This window comes from Mizuhopecten yessoensis, unplaced genomic scaffold (assembly GCF_002113885.1).
Source record: "Mizuhopecten yessoensis strain PY_sf001 unplaced genomic scaffold, ASM211388v2 scaffold1689, whole genome shotgun sequence".
Lineage (NCBI taxonomy): Eukaryota > Metazoa > Mollusca > Bivalvia > Pectinida > Pectinidae > Mizuhopecten > Mizuhopecten yessoensis.
In genome coordinates, this window is record NW_018404172.1 from 485,683 (window position 1) to 504,147 (window position 18,465).

Below are 18,465 nucleotides of genomic sequence, written 5' to 3' on the forward strand. Positions count from 1 at the left end.
CCCCCCCCCATGGCCCATCTAACAGTACATGTAGATGTGGGTAGAAGTTGAGTGGTGGTTGTCGACAAACGCATTACACATTTATTAATGCTACAGCTAAGGTACTGCTTTGAATGTTTAATAACAATTAACATTTATCAATATTGGAGACCTGATGTTGAAAGTGATAATCAGTTTCAGGGTGCAGGCCCGGCCCATACCCCTGGCATATCTGGATTTGTACCAATATTTGTTTACAGCACTAACTACTACAACAATAGCAAATTAGAAGATATTGAGACCTGATCTAGCTTGGACCTCTTTTGAATAATCACAAGGATAAGGAATGTTCAGTATTACATAATCAGCCATTTTGATATGTAAGATGGTGATATAGATTTCCTAAGGACAACCATACCTGTACAATATACCTGACATGTAAACAGCTGAGTAGAATAGACTACCTGGCATTGATTGCATAATAAATCTAGACACAGGAATCAAATGTCGGGGTGGGCTTCTGCAGGTTATGAGGAATCGAGTTGTGTGTGTTGTAACTAAGAGCTGGTGGCCAACCTTGAGTGGGGTAACAATAAACTCCTACCAGGTAAGGTGTAGTAGTGGTAATGTTACAGACGGGGCGGCGTTCACGGCACAATGAATCATGAGACACTCTCATTTTGTGACAACCACTGAAGTTCACGCTTCTCAATGTCTGTCTGTGGTAAATAATTATAATGCACAACCCATTTTTAAATTGAGGTTTTTGACTTATCATGTTGGCTGATCAGCTAAATTGATAGAACATATTATGGCTGATGTCGTCAGCATTTGATCATCTGAAATATATGCTAAAGCTTTCTGTATCATGCATAAAACATACATTTACATAAATCATAGTGGATAATATTCAACTTTTAGTTCTACTGAACAAGTAGTAAGTGTTATAATGGTTTACAAAAAGCTGATGCAATGAACCTGTGTGTCGGCACATTCTGGTATAGACCAGTGTTGTGTGTAGAAGTTGGAGTGGAGGAAAATTAAGTGGGTCACTTCAGACAACATGTAATGAAAATATTGGTTTTTAATTATCAGTTTGCTGTCTTTTCAAATATTGTATTTGGTATTTAATATAGTTGGGTATGTGCAAATAATATTCATCTGATAATCAATCCAAACTGACTCAATGTTTGACAGAAAAAGCATCCACTTTTAGTAAAAGAGATAGAAAATATAACACGAAGACAAAATATTAGCTCAGAGTCAATAGAAAATGATTTAAACAGGAACTGAGGAGACATCAAAACAAAAGACAATATAAACAGACACAAAGCTTACTAGAGTCAAAACAGGGGGGGGGGGGGGGGGGGGGGCACATATCTGTTACAGTGTCCCATCAAACTGTGGTAAGTAATTATATATAAGAATGATGATGTAAGATCCACTGTCTATTGAATGAGTAAGTTATAAATATCAATGATTTTTATAACTGAATTATAATGTTAAAATATAGATTCCCCCTAGAGATTCTGTCGTCTTCCATAACAAGCGTACAAGTGAGATATGACCACACATACTGTTGAGGAAGGGAGATCTATACTGAAGATTCCATGTAGTAGTAGTACCTCTGGCACCAATCCAGGTTATTTCTGTTGTTGAATCAATAATGAAGTCTTTTGATAAACCTAATCTATAACATACACCCTATACATGTAATAGGTGAAGTTTGAATCCAGTCTTTGTGACCAAGGCTTTGCTTCAGGGATTTGTCATTACAGCCCCTTTTGATCAAATAACACCTGATGAAAAAGAAGGGAAGTGATTCGGGACTTTTTTGTCACAGTTTTGTGTGTAAGGTTCAAAGAACGCTTTGTCAAACAGGAAAGTCACAATTTATAACAATTTAAAAAAGACACTAGATTTTATTGTAATGCTATAAGAAACTCCTCAATGGCACTGGCCTATAAATTGTAATTTAATGATTTCCATTTTGTAGAAATTGTTTTCTTGTGATTCAACTTTTTTCTCTTACAAAAGTAAAAGATGTTTAAAAGGATTTTTTTTATATTTGAAGGTCTAGATTTTGTTGATTTTTTTTTAACTCGTTCACCCCTGAAATTTCATAATGAACTATTCCAATTTTTGAATTGGAAGAGTTCAAATGTGTCTTCAGAAGTGAATGAGTTGAAGGGATAAAAACAACCCTTTTGCACTTTGAGTTTAAGCCAAGTAAGCCAGGCCGACATCCTGTCGTTTTTCCTTATTGATATAGATTCTGATGAAACACAACAGTATCCTGTATTGATAACAAATTTTACTTTCCACACAATTAATGTACGTATTGTTTGTATAAAAAGTAAAACTTTGATATCACATATTTCCAAACTGATGTATCTTATCGACAGTTTTCTGTATTTATGTGATCAGCTTGGCATGTCCTCATTCCCCTGTTAATTGACTGGGATCAATACTCCCTGTACATAGTCATTATGTTGATGTTGAATTCTTAGGTATCCTGATTAAATTATAAACATAGGCTATAATTAACCTAGCATGATAAGGAATGTGTTATTCTTAGAAAGCAAGATCAGGAATGTTGTTAAAATTGTAAATTCTTACAAAGCATAATAATGAATGATTAATTCTTCTAAAGCATTGTAAAGATGGTTTAATTCTTACAAGGCTTGTCCAATGATGTTGAATTTTGCAAAGCTTGATAGAAAGTATTTAATTTTTGCAAAACATCAAAAGAATGTTTAATTGTCACAAAGCATATGAAGAATGTTTAGTTCTTACAAAGCATAATAAAATTGCTTATTTCTTGCATAGCATAATAAAAATGTTTATTTCTTACATAGCATAATAAAAATGTTTATTTCTTACATAGCATACTAATTTTTTTTATTTCTTACATAGCATAATAAAATGTTTAATTATTTCAAAGCATTATAAAGAATATTTTTTTTTTTTTACTCTGCACTATATGCTAGTACTTTCAGTGATACATGTACCAAAAGGCTTATATTTGGTATTGCAGGTAATTGTCATCATAAAATCTTTTTTAATTTTACAGTAAAAATGTCACCTATATGTGTTGTGACATAACAGACCTTCCTATCCGGGTGTAAAGCAATCTAAGTAGGGTCGCATGGGAAAGACAACAAAAACACTTGCCTCCAAATAATGTACCGCTAGCTGTGGATCTCAACTAGAATTTGTACAGGATTTGAATGCCAGATGATGCGTTGAAGAATTTATAGATGAAAGCGTCAAACCTAATTTGCAGTATATACCTCTGCTCTTCCCTCAAGAATTGTGCAGTAAAGAGAGAATGCAAATGGATTAAAGTATAGAAAAATCTACCACACCCATCTTGATGATGTTCTAAATGAAAATTGAATTACGACAGATATGTGGCCTTTGTTGCCTGTCATCGGTACTGGGAGTACTTTGTGAGGAGAGGTAGGAGCCATTGGAGAACACCTTTAAGAGTGGGAGAGCATTGATTACCAATGAAATTGTGATTTAATTTGGAACATTTCAAGTATATTGGGTGATAAGATGCTGCAGCAAGGCCATACTACAATCATGTTACTGTGGGGAATAGACTGGCACGGCCATATACACTTCAAATGCTGCCGTAATGCCATTCTTCAGCTCTGCACATACAAAAAACAAATTCAAGATTCAGTATTATTTTTGTACAGGATGATTCGGTAGATCTCTGTGGAAGAACGCATATCTCTTAGTTCTGTTTCAGCTTTGTGATCAGTAGTATAAGTGAAAGCATTATTGTACGAGATTAAAATGTGTAGGTTTATTGTAATGGTTTAGCTGTTTCAAGATGCAGAATATTTAAAATGAAATATGAGATAGTAAAAGAAGGAGATACATATATATACATATGGTGTACATATATATACATGTACAGGTTTATATAAATGGGGTACGTATATACATGTACAGGTTTATATATATAGGGTGTACGTATATACATGTACAGGTTTATATATATATGGTGTACGTATATACATGTACAGGTTTATATATAGGGTGTATGTATATACATGTACAGGTTTATATATAGGGTGTACGTATGTACATGTACAGGTTTATATATTATATGGTGTACGTATATACATGTACAGGTCTATATATTATATGGTGTACGTATATACATGTACAGGTTTATATATTAATATGGTGTACGTATATACATGTACAGGTTTATGTATAGGGTGTACGTATATACATGTACAGGTTTATATACAGGGTGTACGTATATACATGTACAGGTTTATATATTAATATGGTGTACGTATATACATGTACAGGTTTATATACAGGGTGTACGTATATACATGTACAGGTTTATATATAAATGAGGTACGTATATACATGTACAGGTTTATATATAAATGGTGTACGTATATACATGTACAGGTTTATATATTATATGGTGTACGTATATACATGTACAGGTTTATATATAAATGGGGTACGTATATACATGTACAGGTTTATATATATATGGTGTACGTCTATACATGTACAGGTTTATATATAGGGTGTACGTATATACATGTACAGGTTTATATATTATATGGTGTACGTATATACATGTACAGGTTTATATATAGGGTGTACGTATATACATGTACAGGTTTATATATTGGGTGTACATATATACATGTACAGGTTTATATATTATATGGTGTACATATATACATGTACAGGTTTATATATTATAGGGTGTACATATATACATGTACAGGTTTATATATCTCCTCCACTTTTTGTTTGTGGTGAATTTTCTATAGTTTTCATAGTATACCGCACCTAAGGATTCTTCGTGAGATATAGCAAATCATGATGACCTCCCCTTATATGCTTTTGAGCTTGTGTCAAGTTGATTTTAGAAATTCTGTAATGTAATAAATTTCATTTTGTTGTATTTTCAGGTGATCCTGACCAGCTGGTATTGTATGATGGGTGTACCTGTTGACCTCATGTCTTAGGTGAGAGGAGACTACATCGTAAGTAAGTACAGCAACAAATGGGCCAACCAGATTTTATAAACACATCCACTGAAATATTTTACCAATCTGAATAAAATATCTTAAGATGAGGAGGTTGGTTCTATACATATATTGATAGAATAGCCAAACATACTCCCTCTCCCAGATACGATTATAGCCCCTGCTTTGAACTCTGAGTGTCATTGATGGTTTAGTTCAAATAGCAATTTATATTTATATATATAAAATGCATGTATTGAGAATAAAACCCCTATCACAGAGACCATTTTGAAATATTGTCTTTTCTGTCGCATTGCCACTATATAGCTCCTAGTATCATTTTTAGATGGCATTCAGATTGGCTATAAATGCCATGGCCCACTTGTTGACATTGTAGTTGTGATGTTGGACACCACTGACCTTACCGGTCAGATGGCTGTTCTATTCATTAAACAGACATACATACTCTACTTGAACTAAATGGTGATTTTAACAAATTGATTTAATTCCTTTGAAATAAAAAAAAATAAAAAAAATGGGTAAGCATTGAACTGCTTTCAGTTGGCATTCATAGTCATCTTTAATGCTAACTGAAAATGAAAATTCCATAAATCATGCTAGCATTTCATGATGAATTCTAAATCTTCATTTCCAGTTGACATTCATACTGACTGAATGCTGGCTGAAAGCAGTTCAATGCGTAGATGATGGCCGTGTTGTTGACAGAAGAGACAACATGGTGTACATGTATATTTATATATATGAAAGCCTCTGATCTGGCCACATAACAGTTCAGTTCTTTATTACCTTGAACCTTCATGGCTCATCCGTTCAAAATAACACATGACACATTTATAACTTTTGAAACTGTAAGCCCAGATCAAACTCCTACCCCTTCTTATACCTGCACCTAAAACTATCTTCTTCCTCTCTTTTAGCCTTTGATTTCCTTTTCTTTATGCATCCACAGCAGACAACCATCTCCATCCTTTTTTTGGCCATATCCTCTACCCTCCTATCTTTTCTGTTCCATTTCCCACCCTTTTCCTTCTGTATCTCGTACATAGCTCCTCATCAGTTCCTTTCTAATCCTCACATACATAAGCTTCCACCCATTTCCTTTTAAACCTCACATTTAGGTCCAAAAGCATCTTTTCACTCCTTCTCACTGTCTCTTTTCCTTACTTTGCCTCCTAACCCCTTCTACTTGATTATATAGTGTTTTATAGGTCTAGAAAAAACCCAGACAGTCATGACAGTTAGCTTAAACATCTCACATGTTTCTTTCTTGTCTGGAAGCTTTTGCAAATATTCTTCCTCATCTGAGAATTTTCATAACTTGGTGATACTAAAAAAAATACATTTATATGTCCATTTTTGATTGCTTTACATGTATGCTACAATGTTGATCGATGTTCTAGATTTCACATGTAGGATACCTGTAGGAAAGTGTTCATATTTTTACATTGTTATGTACAGTCTGTACATGTTTTTATAATAGAATGCAGCAAAGTTCAGCAAAGATTTTAAAGTCAAATGTTGAATTAAAATTTCTAAGGTCCATTTAAATACAGACCTAGCTTTATAATAGCCAAAGACATTAACAGGACTTTGGATTGCAGATCATCACAGACAGACATTCACCCCTGACATTTCATAATGAACTATACCAACCTTTGAACTGGAAGAGTTCAAATGTGTCTTCAGGTGCGAATGGGTTTAACGTGACATTGAATAGCTGATTATTAGTACATACTACATAGAGATGTGAGCAAAACTTTGGACGGCTGAGAACTCATTAGTGTGAGCAAAACTTTGGACGGCTGAGAACTCATTAGTGTGAGCATAACTTTGGTCAACATAGCCAATGTAATGTAAGCATGGCTTTCATCAGCTGGTCTTGGAAACATGATAAGAACATGACAATGGAAAGCTTAGCTAAGAAAGACATGAGCATATCTTTGGACAGCTGATCAGGATTCCCAGTTATGAAAACAACTTATGGCAACTGAGCCCAAGAGAGACTATATTCATCATGTTTTGCCCCCACCAACTTCTAGTGATATTGTCTGTCTTTGTTAAACATTTTATATGAGAATTGTTCTGATCTAGATCATCACTAACATGTATTTACCATTCCATATAGAATCAATTCATGTAATATGATGCACTCGTAGTTAGATTATCAGTTTTCATTTTTTATTGCTTTTTGCACTAATTTATAAGTGGTCAATTATGCTAACGACTGAATGTTAGTCACAGGATTCATTCATGTGGTAGATACATGTGTGCTAAAGCATTATATGTGTAGTAGGAGAAGTGTTGACTACAGGTTTTCAGAAGTATGAAGATTCTATGTTTGATAGTGCTAAAACAAAACTACAGTATAAGCACACTTGAATGCTGCACATCCACAAATAACATAGAACAAGTTTTGACCATCATCTTTCACCACTGTTATGTAATCTTTTCTTTCAATTGAGTTGAGTCAGAAATAATTGTAATTCAAAAATAAGCATTATCATGATTAATTTAAGGTGATTGTCTCTTTGGGCATGATCAACTATCGAAAGAGTTTTGACTTGGCTGGTATCAATATATTTCTGGCCTATTTACCCGCCAGTTTGGCTGATATAGTTGACTGTATATATATATGTAACACAATCAAGTCGTTTCCATAGCCCAAGAGTATGTTTTTATACATCAAACAAAATCTGATTTACCTGTTCATTTTCATCACTATATTTTTTTTGTTTCAAAAAAGAAATGTTTGAAATACAACCAGTGATAAAGACTTAAACAGGTGCCAAAATAAGGTAACAACGTAAGCTTACAATACACAGTCTGTAGAAACCCAGAGCTCATAGATCTGATGGTAGAGATGATTTCTCCCCTTTTTGTTTGCTGGACAGTTTTTATTTTCATCATTATTGAGTCAGAGAATTTGAATTAAAGTGACTCACAGCTGGCTCTATTGTAGGGTAAGGGTGTTATAATACACCAAGGGGGAATGGTTATTGTACTCCATACTTCTCCATACAGGCCATAAGTATACAGGGGTTTACGCTCGTCACCCAGGTACGTAATCATAGATTATATATCTGGAATACAGGTGTGCTATGGACGTCACTGTTCACACTATAATGATGCATACCTGGTAAACAGGTGTGCTGTGGTCATCACTGTTCACATTATAGGTGATACATACCTGGTATACAGGTGTGCTGTGGTCATCACTGTTCACAGTATAGGTGATACATACCTGGTATACAGGTGTGCTGTGGTCATCACTGTTCACAGTATAGGTGATACATACCTGGTATACAGGTGTGCTGTGGTCATCACTGTTCACAGTATAGGTGATACATACCTGGTATACAGGTGTGCTGTGGTCATCACTCTTCACAGTATAGGTGATACATACCTGTTATACAGGTGTGCTGTGGTCATCACTGTCGGTTTTACAGCTGCAGGAAGTCATCTGCTTGGTAGAAAACTTGAGAAATAAAAACGATAAAGTTGATAGTTAGAATTGAGTAGAATGTCCAGGGTTGCATCTAGGGCGCGGCATTGCGTCAATGACGAAAATATGATAACATGCCCGCATAAATAGAAATCATGTGCGGGTAAAATCCCGCAGAAATACGCCTGTGTACGCATTATGTCAAATTGAGGGCGGGAATAAAGAAATAAAATAGACAAGACAATGTTTTACTCACCGTAATAATGCAGTATTTTGTATTGATCAATCAGTAAATTCGTTGTTGTAGACATCATTGTAATAGTAGACTGTCGCATTCCGGAACTTCTCGGGCCTTTTTACCGACGTAGAAGGAAAACAGAGAGTTCCGATGAGTCTGATAGTCTGGTTCCGTTCTCCTCTATTCGGTTTGCAACTGTATCAGTTGCAAACTCCACAACCCCTCTCCGGAACCCCCTCTCCCTCCCTCCCTCCCTCGTTGCTTCGCTCCTCAGGTGGCTGCCTATGGCCTGAATGCAACCCTGAAATGTTAGTTGTGGTTTATATAGATGCTTGTTTTAAACATGCTACAGGACCTGTATCAGGATGATAGTGGTAGTTTATATAGACGATTGTTATAAACATGCGACAGAGCCCGTATTAGGATGTTTGTGGTAGTTTTTATAGATGATTGTTATAAACATGCTTCAGGTGGTGTATTGTTTATATAGATGCTTGTTTTAAACATGCTACAGGTCCTGTATCAGGATAATAGTGGGAGTTTATATAGACGATTGTTTTAAACATGCTACAGGTCCTGTATCAGGATAATAGTGGGAGTTTATATAGACGATTGTTATAAAAATGCTACAGGTGGTGTATTAGGAAGTTATAGTGGTAGTTTATATAGACGATTTTTATAAACATGCTACAGGAGGTGTATTAGGATGTTAGTGGTAGTTTATATAGACGATTGTAATAAACATGCTACAGAGCCAATTAGGATGTTTTTGGTAGCTTTTATAGATGATTGTTATAAACATGCTAGATGTGGTGTATTAGGATGTTTGTGGTAGTTTATATAGACGATTGTTATAAACATGCTACAGAGCCCGTATTAGGATGTTTTTGGTAGTTTTTATAGATGATTGTTATAAACATGCTACAGGTGGTGTATTAGGATGTTAGTGGTAGTTTATATAGACGATTGTTATAAACATGCTACAGGACCTGTATTTGGATGTTTTTGGTAGTTTTTATAGATGATTGTTATAAACATTCTACAGGTGGTGTATTAGGATGTTAGTTTTATTTTATATTGCGATTGTTATAAACATATGCTACAGGTGGTGTATTAGGATGTTAGTGGTAGTTTATATAGACGATTGTTATAAACATGCTACAGAGCCAATTAGGATGTTTTTGGTAGTTTATATAGACGATTGTTATAAACATGCTACAGGTTGTGTATTAGGATGTTAGTAGTAGTTTATATATAAACGATTGTTATAAACACGCTACAGGTGGTGTATTAGGATATTTGTGGTAGTTTATATAGACCATTGTTATAAACACGCTACAGGTGGTCTATCAGGATGTTACAGTGGTAGTTTATATAGACGATTGTTGTAAACATGCTACAGGTTGTGTATTTGGATGTTAGTAGTAGTTTATATATAAAAGATTGTTATAAACACGCTACAGGTGGTCTATCAGGATGTTACAGTGGTAGTTTATATAGACGATTGTTGTAAACATGCTACAGGTTGTGTATTTGGATGTTAGTAGTAGTTTATATATAAAAGATTGTTATAAACACGCTACAGGTTGTGTATTAGGATGTTAGTAGTAGTTTATATATAAACGATTATTATAAACACGCTACAGGTGGTGTATTAGGATATTTGTGATAGTTTATATAGACCATTGCTATAAACACGCTACAGGTGGTGTATTAGGATATTTGAGATAGTTTATATAGACCATTGTTATAAACACGCTACAGGTGGGGTATTAGGATGTTATAGTGGTAGTTTATATAGACGATTGTTATAAACATGCTACAGGTGGTGTATTAGGATGTTTGTGGTAGTTTATATAGACAATTGTTATAAACATGCTACAGGTGGTGTATTAGGATATTTGTGATAGTTTATATAGACCATTGTTATAAACACGCTACAGGTGGTGTATTAGGATGTTATAGTGGTAGTTTATATAGACGATTGTTATAAACATGCTTCAGGTGGTGTATTAGGATGTTTGCGGTAGTTCAGATGGACAGTTATTCCTGTGGTTTGGTAGACATGTGTGCTACTGGTATCTTCCTGATTGCCTGATCCTCTCCAGCTTTCCCCCCTACTTCCCTGTTGGTGGGGATGCTGATATTGTGAGTTACACAACATAAACAAACAAGCACCACTACACCCATACCCACTGTGTTTATAATAATGTAAGGGGTATATTTAGACCCCTGTCTTACTTTGCTATAGAGATTGGTGTTAAAAGATTTAATGGGAATACCACATCAGGTCATCATCGGGTCAACAAGTAGGTCATACAAGTGGCAATGGTCAAGAGTGGAACATTACTGCATTTGTTATAACACTTTGCATAGCTGCACTCGGAAGATAATCAAAAAGTTTAAACAAATATGGAAGCAAAAGGGTACTGTTAGTATTGATTACAGAAATATAGATATATTCCAGTTTACTGGATAATAACTTGACATGTTGTCAACTATTTCATAAATTCTTCTGAAAGATGAAACAAGAATAAGAACAGTTTAAAGTGTGAAGTATGTATGATGGATCCCTGTTTGGGGCCCCTGAAGCTGGCTGCTGGCTGGAGTAGTGTACTTAATGATTTAGTGGAGAGCTTATCACATGGGGAAGTGTTTGCCAATGCTTGCTGTTGAGGGGTTCCAATGTGCTGTAGTTATTGTTGAAAGTGAAAATCCTTTTTGTTAGTCTGTATCTTGGCTCCCTGGGACTGAAATGCCAGAGTTCGTAGATACATTGATAACTATATATATACACTACTTCTGGGGCAGGACACAGGGCTTTATCAGTTGGTTATTTTTCATTAATATTGTCTGTTTGCTTCCTATTATATGATGTACCTTAAAGCTTTGTAACCATATATATATATTTTTTATATTTAATTCCAACACAAGGACTTCTCAATGTTTTCTTTATATATATATATATATATATAGAAATGATGGATTCTGATGTACATGTGAAACTATAGAAATGATGGATTCTGATGTACATGTGTAACTATAGAAATGACGGATTCTGATGTACCTGTGTAACTATAGAAATGATGGATTCTGATGTACATGTGTAACTATAGAAATGACGGATTCTGATGTACCTGTTTAACTATAGAAATGACTGAATCCGATTTACCGGTGAAACTATAGAGATGACTGATTCTGATGTACCTGTGTAACTATAGAGATGACTGATTCTGATGTACCTGTGTAACTATAGAAATGCCGGATTCTGATGTACCTGTGTAACTATAGAAATGGCTGATTCTGATGTACCTGTGTAACTATAGAAATGATGGATTCTGATGTACATGTGTAACTATAGAAATGATGGATTCTGATGTACATGTGTAACTATAGAAATGACGGATTCTGATGTACCTGTTTAACTATAGAAATGACTGAATCCGATTTACCGGTGAAACTATAGAGATGACTGATTCTGATGTACCTGTGTAACTATAGAAATGGCTGATTCTGATGTACCTGTGTAACTATAGAAATGGCTGATTCTGATGTACCTGTGTAACTATAGAAATGATGGATTCTGATGTACATGTGAAACTATAGAAATGATGGATTCTGATGTACATGTGTAACTATAGAAATGATGGATTCTGATGTACATGTGTAACTATAGAAATGACGGATTCTGATGTACCTGTGTAACTATATAAATGACGGATTCTGATGTACCTGTGTAACTATATAAATGACGGATTCTGATGTACCTGTGTAACTATAGAAATGGCTGATTCTGATGTACCTGTGAAACTATAGAAATGCCGGATTCTGATGCACCTGTGTAACTATAGAAATGCCGGATTCTGATGTACCTGTGTAACTATAGAAATGATGGATTCTGATGTACATGTGAAACTATAGAAATGATGGATTCTGATGTACATGTGTAACTATAGAAATGACGGATTCTGATGTACCTGTTTAACTATAGAAATGACTGAATCCGATTTACCGGTGAAACTATAGAGATGACTGATTCTGATGTACCTGTGTAACTATAGAGATGACTGATTCTGATGTACCTGTGTAACTATAGAAATGACAGATTCTGATGTACCTGTGTAACTAATGAAATGACAGATTCTGATGCAAATGTGTAACTATAGAAATGACGGATTCTAATGTACCTGTACATGTGTAACTATAGAAATGACAGATTCTGATGTACCTGTTTAACTATAGAAATGACTGAATCCGATTTACCGGTGAAACTATAGAGATGACTGATTCTGATGTACCTGTGTAACTATAGAGATGACTGATTCTGATGTACCTGTGTAACTATAGAGATGACTGATTCTGATGTACCTGTGTAACTATAGAGATGACAGAATCTGATGTACCTGTGTTGGGCTAACATTGGCACAGATACTGTAAATGTCACAGATACTGTAAATGTTGCTATTGTTTTGGGCTAACATTGAAACATTTTGTAAAAGTGACAATGTGTCAGGATATTGAAGGCACAGATTCCAGTGAAAGTGTTCATGTTGTGTTGGGATAACATTGGGGACAATTTCAGCAAATTATTGCTGTTGTGTTTGGCTAAAATTTGCCCAGATACCTGGGGAAGTGTACTGTTGTCTAAATGGTTAATTATAACAGTGGCCTAGATTCCAGTGGAAGTGTTAGGGTACTGTTATCTTTGGCTAACAGTGACACAGAGTCCAGGGGAAGTGTTAGGGTACTGTTCTCTTTGGCTAACAGTGACACAGAGTCCAGGGGAAGTGTTAGCTAGGGTACTGTTGTCGTTGGCCAACAGTGACACAGATTCCTGGGGAAGTGTTAGGGTACTGTTGTCTTTGGCTAACAGTGACACAGAGTCCAGGGGAAGTGTTAGGGTCCTGTTGTCTTTGGCTAACAGTGACACAGATTCCTGGGGAAGTGTTTGGGTACTGTTGTCTTTGACTAACAGTGACACAGCTTCCAGGGGAAGTGTTAGCTAGGGTACTGTTGTCGTTGGCCAACAGTGACACAGATTCCTGGGGAAGTGTTAGGGGACTGTTGTCTTTGGCTAACAGTGACACAGATTCCAGGGGAAGTGTTAGGGTACTGTTGTCTTTGACTAACAGTGACACAGATTCCAGGGGAAGTGTTAGCTAGGGTACTGTTGTCTTTGGCCAACAGTGACACAGATTCCTGGGGAAGTGTTAGGGTACTGTTGTCTTTGGCTAACAGTGACACAGCTTCGGGAGGAAGAGTTAGGGTACTGTTGGCTTTGGCTAACAGTGACAAAGAGTCCAGGGGAATCTGTGTCACTGTTGGCCAAAGACAACAGTACGCTAGCTAACACTTCCCCTGGGATCTGTGTCACTGTTGTCTTTGGCTAACAGTGACACAGATTCCAGGGGAAGTGTAAGGGGCACTATTGTCTTTGGCTAACAGTGACACAGAGTCCAGGGGAAGTGTTAGGGGACTGTTGTCTTTGGCTAACAGTGACACAGATTCCAGGGGGAGTGTTTGGGTACTGTTGTCTTTGACTAACAGTGACACAGATTCCAGGGGAAGTGTTTGGGTACTGTTGTCTTTGGCTACAGTGACACAGATTCCAGGGGAAGTGTTTGGGGACTGTTGTCTTTGACTAACAGTGACACAGATTCCAGGGGAAGTGTCAGGGGCACTATTGTCTTTGGCTAACAGTGACATAGAGTCCAGGGGAAGTGTTAGGGTACTGTTGTATTTGGCTAACAGTGACACAGATTCCGGGGGAAGTGTTAGGGTACTGTTGTCTTTGGCTAACAGTGACACAGATCCCAGGGGAAGTGTTAGGGTACTGTTGTCTTTTGCTAACAGTGACACAGATTCCTGTGGAAGTGTTTGGGTACTGTTGTCTTTGGCTAACAGTGACACAGATTCCAGGGGAAGTGTTTGGGTACTGTTGTCTTTGACTAACAGTGACACAGATTCCAGGGGAAGTGTTAAGGTACTGTTGTCTTTGGCTTACAGTGACACAGATTCAAGGGGAAGTGTTAGGGTTCTGTTAAGTGAGGTTAAAACATTGGCCCAGATTCTAGTGCTACTATTGTGTTGGTTTACTTTTAGCAAAGATTGTAATGAAAGTGTAAGAGTACTGTTGTGTCAGGCTGACATTGGCTTAGAATCCTTTCTTTCTCTTACATACATGTATTGAAGTTCCATTATGATTCTAACACATTCCATCCCTACATAAATCTCTCTATTCAAACATTTAACTAGGTGGTTTTTTTTGTAATTTTTATGGAGTTTTCTTGAAATAGATATTCTTACATGTTTTTAAATCATTACAAAAGAAATTCGTTTTTAGCTGATGAACGTTTACAGCTGAATATGTTAAAAATTAATGCATAAAATGTGTGGTATAGCTATAAATCAAATACACAAGGTATCAACTCTATAATTAAAGAAAAGGGGAGGCAATTGCATTTATATTGCCAAGAAAACAGGAACAGAGCAAGGCCAAACTCTTATGAACTTGTAAGCCAATATGATATTTGTTAGTTTGATGATAGAGGAGGGAGGGGGCTAGCAGGGGTATATTGGGACCACATGTGATTTGAGTGATGTAAGTAATATCTATTGTCAGTTATGGACAGGGGATGGTGTGTAAATATTGCATCAGTGATATGTTAACAGAAATGAGTACTGTTGGTATAACAGGAGATCTACATCAGTATGTAATTAATTAGATAGACAAGTGTGTTGGCCTTTCAGCACAGTCATTTGCATCAAAGTCTGGAAATAATGGAAAGCTGTATACCAGGGGTCTGATGGGGGTGCTTATGGCTGCCAACTTGTTGGCTGGTTATAGCCCCTACGATAGTGTATGATAGCAGGGCCGGGCCAGAAATATTCCACTAAAAAATACCAATCACAACATCTACGCACATCTAGAGTATTAATGTACGTCACCACATCCCCCTAATCCTGTGCTTCCTCCTAACCTCCTGTAAACCTATAGGAATCACTCTGGACTGTATAGACATGCAGCCTGACTCCTAATCATGTACTGAATTACAATGATGCAAGATGGTCTAACAACAAGGTGTAAGGAAGTAGACAAAACATTATTAAGGTTCTGCATCAGAGATGCATGTACACATTCCCTGTAATAATCATGGTGTCTGTCCGTCCCTCCCTCTACAGTCACTTCACACTTTTGTTTCTAATGATATATATGTCAGAATCTAGGAGTTTAAGTAAAGGAACCTGAAAATTTACATCGTGATATACAAATTGCAATGTCTTAGGAAAATGGGCAATGGTTTTTTTTAAAGGTCAGGGGCTTTTAATTTGCTATAAATAGAACCAGGAGTGATGGTGATAGGGGTGGGGGGGCACGCCATTAAATTGTATTGTAATATATTGTAACACCCTTTCTGACTCTAATCTTCATAGTAAATGGTATTTTATGGTACCATACATGATTAGCACCATAGTTTTTCTGGATCAAAGAAATCTTCACTGCCAAAAGTCAAGGTCACTGTAACTAGAAATAAAATGGTTGATTATATCAAAATTACATTGTTTGCTGGAGATGGTTGATCAAGGAAATTTGTCTTTATTAGTTGAAGATAGTTTATCTGGGGCATGTGTCTATAATTTTGAAAATAATTGATCTTGATGATATGCTTCTATTTGCTGGAGATCTTTGAAGATGTGTCTATGGTGGGGTAGTGTTACTGATGTTGTCCTGGTCTGTCTTGTGTTGCTTCATGTACTAGTGTCCCTGATCCCAACTTGATTGTCGTTTGCATTGCTCTACCAACTTCATTTCATAACAAATTTTGATGAAATTATATACAAAGGTCAAGTATGAGAATAACTCTGAGGCAGCTATACTTTCAGTGTTCCAAGGTCAAGGCCAAGGTCACTGTTACTATTTATAGAAATGTATTAACCAATTCAATAACCTCACTCTACCAACTATGTTTCTTGATGAACTTTGATCAAACTTAGTACCAAGGTCAAGTATGAGATTTTTTTAGCAAGTTTGTATTGTAGAGTAAAGATCAAGGTCACCATCAATTACTATTTATAGAAGTGACTATAATTTGCATGGGAGCACGAGCATTCTTGTCTTACAAAGATTTTCTGATTGTTTAAAATCATTGATCTGGATGATGTGTCGATATTTGTGTAAGATGGTTGATCAGGAAGTTGTGTGTATTTCTAGGAGATTCTTGATCAGGAGTAATGCATATAGATATTTTAATGGAGACCTGACTAAAAGGATGTATATCTATTCATTGAAGTTAGTGTTATGATTGTGTAATAACAAATATTTACTTGGTAAAGATTGTCCACAAGATCACTTATACTCTTGAGAATCAGCATTGTGAGTACCAATAATGCAAACACTTGTGTGATATTGATTGTTGTAGTGGTTGCCCGTCATGCCATATACCTAAACACTCATAACTGCTCGCCACTTCTCCCCAATTTTGATATACTGTCGCCACAGACTCTCTGTGGGTTACACTCAGAAGACAGCAAACACACAGACATTGATTCTGTTTTCTTTGTAAAAAAATAACACAAGACAGCATTGCAAATATATATGTAATGGTATATAGCTTTTATTACACATAGTAACAGTTGCTATGGATTGATCATGACATGGTGCTCTCTGGTGTAACTGTAAAATATTTACAGTTTTTATGTTTCACCAATAAATATTCAATGTTAGAGGAAACACTTATTTCCTCGATACAGTTTAACAGATAGTTATACTAATGTACTGGTATCCATAAAATTATCTTCCAAATTAAACAGTTTCATAGCGTAACAATTTGTTTTGCATCCAGAACCCGTCTTTGAACTTACTTGTGTTTTCAACCTCACACAAAACCTGTCCTCAAACCAATTTTGATTTTGTTGTGGGTGACATCATTTAACTGTGAAGTCAGAATTTGACCTCTATACAATCTTAAGTGAATTACAACCCATTTTTCATAGTGTCGGGTTCTTGGTCAATGAATGAACAGTATTCTTTTCTAACTTGTATTAACAGTTAGGTATATGATCTATCTTGAGTTGGAATAATTTGAAGTACTGTGTATGTCTAAAACCTGGAATTATAGACAAAATGTATACAAATAAAGTTCACTGTTAATCAGTTTCTTAAAGCTAACCTTATAATCAATTATAGGTCATTTTAATTTGTGTATCAATAAATATGTCAAATAGTGAATTTTCATCTGAATTTTATTGTGAATTTACTTATAAATGTACATGAACATTATGCTAAATATTCTAGTTGAATTAACAAAATAGAGAGACAGGACCTATTCTGTAGTCTAAAGGCCAGTTTTATGTCCGTAATATATATATATATAACAAAGCTTCCAATTAAGGTTTCAGATTTGGGTCATTTAAATGCTTGTAACCAATTTTCAATAGCAGAAAGCTTCCCAATACTGCAGCGTCATCATATTTAGAAAGAGTGTCTTTAAACATCAACTGCTTTTCTTGTCATGACAGGATTCTGATTTAAATGTCAATTTTTATTTTTATTCAAATGTTTCAAAAGTATCAGATCTCATCATAAATATTGCAAATATAAGCCTATGGTAGATATTAAAACAAACGAAAGATAGACAATTAAATGATGTAAACATTGGAAATTTAAAATTGAAAAAGATATATTTGTATGAATCTCATCTAAAATTTTGAAATGATGAGTCACTCGCCCTGTTTAATTTGGAGTGATATTTTGGTCCTAGCTGGCT

The 18,465-nt window shown here is 35.7% G+C and overlaps 2 protein-coding genes across 4 annotated transcripts in view; one reads left to right on the top strand and one right to left on the bottom strand.

Annotated features, from left to right (window-relative positions):
• Positions 1-17,071, bottom strand: part of LOC110466538 (glutenin, high molecular weight subunit PW212-like) — a 20,868-nt gene extending 3,797 nt beyond the window's left edge. Inside the window, exons 1-2 of the mRNA XM_021523095.1 lie at positions 17,024-17,071; positions 14,090-14,563 (exon numbers count right to left, since the gene is read on the bottom strand). Coding sequence (XP_021378770.1) covers positions 14,090-14,563; positions 17,024-17,071 — 522 coding nt within the window. The remainder of the gene's footprint in view (positions 1-14,089; positions 14,564-17,023) is intronic.
• Positions 1-18,465, top strand: part of LOC110466712 (trithorax group protein osa-like) — a 99,246-nt gene that overhangs the window by 20,356 nt on the left and 60,425 nt on the right. Inside the window, exons 1-2 of one of the 3 annotated variants that reach the window (XM_021523429.1) lie at positions 503-586; positions 4,941-5,019. The gene's annotated coding sequence lies outside the window, so the exon portion shown is untranslated. Of the gene's footprint in view, positions 1-502; positions 587-4,940; positions 5,020-18,465 lie in introns of those variants that run through there. The other 2 variants (XM_021523421.1, XM_021523437.1) reach the window with 2 other exon arrangements.